We start from the raw sequence: 4,936 nt of genomic DNA on the forward strand, positions 1-4,936 counted from the left end.
CCTCATATATGACATTGGAAACAAAAACTAAAACAAATAATAAAAATATCCAAAATTTTCTTAGTTTAGATTAAAATCTATAAAATAATTGTTGGTTAGAAAAAGGAATCGTAGTTCCCTTGACTTTATTTTTAACTCGTACACGAAAGTACTATGATTTGCCACAAAAGTCTAAATAAAATAACTAAAGTAAAAACATTGTCAACTAACAAAAGGGTCAGAACTGAAAATTTAAAAAAAAAAAAAAAAAAAAAAACTCACCACCATTACAAGAGGCAAAACCCAAAGGCTCTTTCCGTCAAATTCCTGTCAAATTGATCGACTTTTCTAAGAAAATACCCTACGATGGGGAAACAGTAATATTTGTTATTCTGTAATTATGGAATCAAGTATGGGTATTCCTTGGAATTTTTGGTCTATATATACTCATGCATCTGCAATCATCCCACTCAGGCCTTAGACTAACACTTTTTGCTGTTCCACAGTTTTAGCTAATCTTTCATTTTTCCGGATATCGTTTCCGTTTATTTATTCACAGTTTAATCTCAATGCACATCGGAATAAACTCGACTCTTCCCGCTCCAAACTTGCACGTCTTTCAACCCAGACGTGCAAGCTTCATGTGCAACAACTCAACTCTAAACCCAGTTGTTTTTTCATCAGCAGCACCATCGTCGACTCGGCAGCACCTATCCAACCTTGAGAAACTCCTCCAGAAAACAAACCAAACCGACCCAGAAGGAGTTGTGAAAGGATGCAGTAAAGGGTCGGCGGAGACTAAAGGTAAGGTTTTACTGGAAGGGCTTAATCTTTCGAGGATTTGGCCTGAAATGAGTGCCGCTGACGACATGTCTCCGCGTAATTTAATTAGGCTTCAGCGGCTTTTATCCAAAACCATGGAATATTCTCCAAGGAACAATCTCGGCTCTCGTTGGAGAGAGTATCACGGTTGCTATGATTGGTCTGGTTTGCTCGACCCGCTCGATGAGAATCTAAGGCGAGAAGTGGTCCGATATGGGGAATTTGTTCAGGCTGCTTACCATTGTTTCCATTCTAATCCCGCCATGTCAGCCGACGAGGCTCCCTTACCGAGACATGTGTCGTTGCCTGAACGGTCTTACAAGGTGACCAAGAGCCTTTATGCAACCTCATCGGTCGGTTTGCCGCAATGGGTGGACGACGTGGCTCCCAACCTTGGGTGGATGACTCAACGGTCTAGTTGGATGGGGTTCGTAGCGGTTTGTGATGATAAGAGGGAGATTCAACGCATGGGAAGGAGGGATATTGTCATTGCCTTACGAGGAACCGCTACGTGCTTGGAATGGACCGAGAATTTTAGGGCTCAACTGGTAGAGATCTCTGAATCCGATAACCCGACCCAAAAGGTTGGACGTGGATTCTTGAGCTTGCACAAAACACCCGGAGCTCACGTCCCTAGCTTGGCTGAATCAGTGGTTGATGAAGTGCAAAGGTTAACTGAAATGTTCAAAGGAGAAAACCTTAGCATTACAATCACTGGGCATAGCCTTGGTGCGGCACTGTCTCTTTTAGTTGCCGATGAAATAAGTTCATGTGCGCCTCAAGTGCCCCCGATCGCTGTGTTTTCCTTTGGAGGACCTCGAGTAGGTAATAAAGGTTTTGCAGATCGACTTAATGAGAAAAACATTAAGGTGTTACGAATAGTAAACAATCAAGATTTAATCACAAAAGTTCCAGGTGTATTCATTGACGAAGGATTCAAACAAGATCCAGATAAACCTAAAGAAGAACAAAGAAATGAAAGTTTTGCTAGAGTGTTCAACATGCTTGAAAACAACAATCCATGGGCATACTCCCATGTCGGTACAGAACTAAAGGTTGACACTAAAATGTCGCCTTATCTAAAACCAAATGCTGACGTGGCATGTTGTCATGATTTGGAAGCTTACCTACACCTGGTGGATGGATTCCTATCAATGGAATGCCCCTTTAGATCAAATGCGAAGAGAAGTTTAGCTAAATTGATTGACAACCAAAAATCAAATGTGAAACAATTGTACACTCACGAAGCCTTGAGCTTGAACCTTGAAAGAAGGGATAGCTTTAGCATCTCTATGATTAGTTGTTTGCCTAGTCCCTCTCGATGAGCTAAGCATTGCATATATGATAGCAAAATTGTAATGTAAAAAAGAAATTGCAAATAAATGAAAAATGGTGCTCAAATTGCCTTGTCTAGCTCGAAAGGACCTTCCCTTGATACAAAAGGAAATCTTTAATAATTCTTAATTAATTTTAATTAAACCAAAGTGTCAAAACTATGATAATATATGTAGATATAAATAATGGATGTTTGAGAATAGTAAATTATGAATAAAATAATTTAATATGTAATACTATAAAAAAGAAAACCAAGAATATAAGTAACTAAATCTCAAATATTGGAAAAGGGTTGAGATAAATTATTGTGTAAAATTATAAGCTTTATCCTACTTCAAGCTGCAGATCCTTTAAGGAGTATGAAAATCTTGAGGCAGCTTTATTATTAATGTTACTCATGCCTTTTGTTTTTTTTTTCTTCCTTCTCCGAGAGATCCAATGAGTCAATTTCATCGACAGCTCTTTCATTTTTATTTCTTTAAATGTTGTATTTAATTTCAAAAAGAAAAATGTTTGTGGTTGTTTTTTATTTTTTCAAAAGTTTTAAATCATAAAAGTTAGGTCCAAAAGTATCTTTGGACGCAAGAATTTTGGGTTGTGAATTTCTCAAAATATTTTTGGTTGATTAATAATTTTTTGGTTTGCATGCAGGTTATGTTTGTAGGAGAGGGAAAATCGAATCGACTTTGCTATGGTATCTTCGAGATTTTCTATTACAATATTATTATAAGATATTATCTGTTAGGATATATTTATATATGTCTAAAAGATATATAGTAATATATAATTTTTTAAAAGGTAATATCTTATAATAATATTTTTTAACATTTTCTCATTGACAATAAAGTTATTTTTAGCATATATATTACGAAAATTTTGACTATTTTATGTCTTTTTAAAAAGTTTACACTAAATTGAATTTGGATTTTAGACTTATGAAAGAATCTCACATTTTTATTATTTTATTTTTATAAATAATATTATTAGATATGAATATGTTAGATACTTGCAACTCACTTGATTGGTGAAGGTGAAATTGTATCTCTCTTTAAAAAACATATTTTTTTATCATTGCATAAAATTACACAAAAAATATTTTGCTACGAATGAACAAGATATTGGAGAATTGTCTATTCATAAAATCATAATTATGATACATGCCTTTTCCATATAACAAGGGAATATTTTGTTACAATAGAAGCAAAAATGATGTGGATTATTAAAGAATCGAAGCCGATTTGCTTTATTAAAAAAAATATCAATGAACTTCTATGAAATGGTTTCACGAGATTCAACCAATTGTTTTGATCATGTGATATCATCGAGAAATAAGAATCCATGTTATCAAAAGATTTATTGCGATTATTTCTAGTATGGAATGAGTCAATCATCCACTTTGATATCTTACTAATCAAAAATGGTGATATTATTCTTACATTAATAAAAACTTTTCGATTTTTGAAAAGTATTATAATCATACAATAACAAAAATTTCAACCATTTAAAACCTATATTGTAAATTCATAGAAAGAGATGAATTAAAGCGTTTCTTCCAAAATTACAAAATTTAATATAAATTATAACTAAATGAAACTCAGAAAAGTAGTCTAGAACTGAATTAAGTACTTATAAAAGTCCAAGATCAAAAGAACACTACAGTTGGGTAGGAGAATGATTTAAGTAACTACCCCAATTTGTTAAGAAAATTCCACCCATTCATTTCTTCTACTCACCATCCAATGCTATGCAACATCTTAACACATCAATTCTCACTATTTTCGACTCGACCTTGGGTTGTAGGTTTTGACTGAGCATGTTGATCATTAATATTAAAAAAAAAGGAAAAAGTTGTATCTATGTAAGTTTTCTTCATGAATTTTCCCTTAAATTGGTTTATTTATAAGATTATTATTTTATTCATAAAAAATTATTTTAATAAATAAATTTTATATTAAAAATGAAAAAAATCATTTATTTATAAATATTTTTATAATTTTTTGTATTTTATTAAAAATAAAATTTTAAATAAGAATTAAGACTATAAATTGACAGAATGTGTAATGTTAAGAGTTAAATTTGTTGTTGTTGTTTTTTTTTTAATTTAGAATTAACTTGATAGAATCCGTAAACATTAGAGGCTTAACATGTTATTATGCCAATAAAAATATCATTACTAGTGATTTTAACAGAGTGATCAAAATATTAAATTTTAATAACGTTAGTGACTAAAAAAAAATTAAACTTAAATAACCAAAACAAAAATCACAGTCATTATTTTTATAATTTACCTTTTCTTCTTGTAGGTTTTTTCGTGGTAAGGCATGTTTAAAAAAAAAAATTATCTGGGTCATATGCTAAATAATTCTCAAGTCGTCGCCATCAAATTGAAAAAAAGGAAAAAAGTTTAAAGCAATTCCATAATTCATAACTAAAAAACAATAGTGGAAATTATTAATAGAGAAAGAAAATTATAGATGCAGTTGAAAGAAAATGATGTAACGAAACCATTGTCATCGAATTGTAACAAAGACCTAGTCATTTAGCGCGACGGTGAGAAGCTTACATTTTTTATCCATAATAAAGAGAAAAGGTTTGCAAGTTTCTCCCCACACACCGTGCACGTGCATTTTTGTTACATAACATGAGCTCTATACCCGGGCTCCGTCCCTGTTAAGTGAAAGGAAACGCTACGCCTTCGTGAGTTAACTCGTTCCTCCAAGACAAAGCTAGTGAATACTTTCGGTTACATATGACTTATGCTTTCGTGAGTTAACTTGTCCCTCCGCATAGGCATAAGTAA

At 32.6% G+C, this 4,936-nt stretch overlaps 1 protein-coding gene across 1 annotated transcript; it reads left to right on the plus strand.

Moving 5' to 3' along the window:
• Positions 1 to 457: 457 nt before the first annotated feature.
• Positions 458 to 2,214, plus strand: LOC108468420 (phospholipase A1-Ibeta2, chloroplastic-like). The gene has a single exon (XM_017769306.2). The coding sequence runs from the start codon at positions 549 to 551 to the stop codon at positions 2,124 to 2,126; it is 1,578 nt and encodes a 525-aa protein (XP_017624795.1). The 5' UTR covers positions 458 to 548; the 3' UTR covers positions 2,127 to 2,214.
• Positions 2,215 to 4,936: the final 2,722 nt, after the last annotated feature.

The sequence above is a fragment of the Gossypium arboreum genome, chromosome 8 (genome assembly GCF_025698485.1).
Source record: "Gossypium arboreum isolate Shixiya-1 chromosome 8, ASM2569848v2, whole genome shotgun sequence".
NCBI classification, from domain to species: domain Eukaryota; kingdom Viridiplantae; phylum Streptophyta; class Magnoliopsida; order Malvales; family Malvaceae; genus Gossypium; species Gossypium arboreum.

Coding starts and splice junctions, on each gene's coding strand:
- LOC108468420 (XM_017769306.2), top strand. CDS start 549: ATGCACATCGGAATAAACTCGACTCTTCCCGCTCCAAACTTGCACGTC.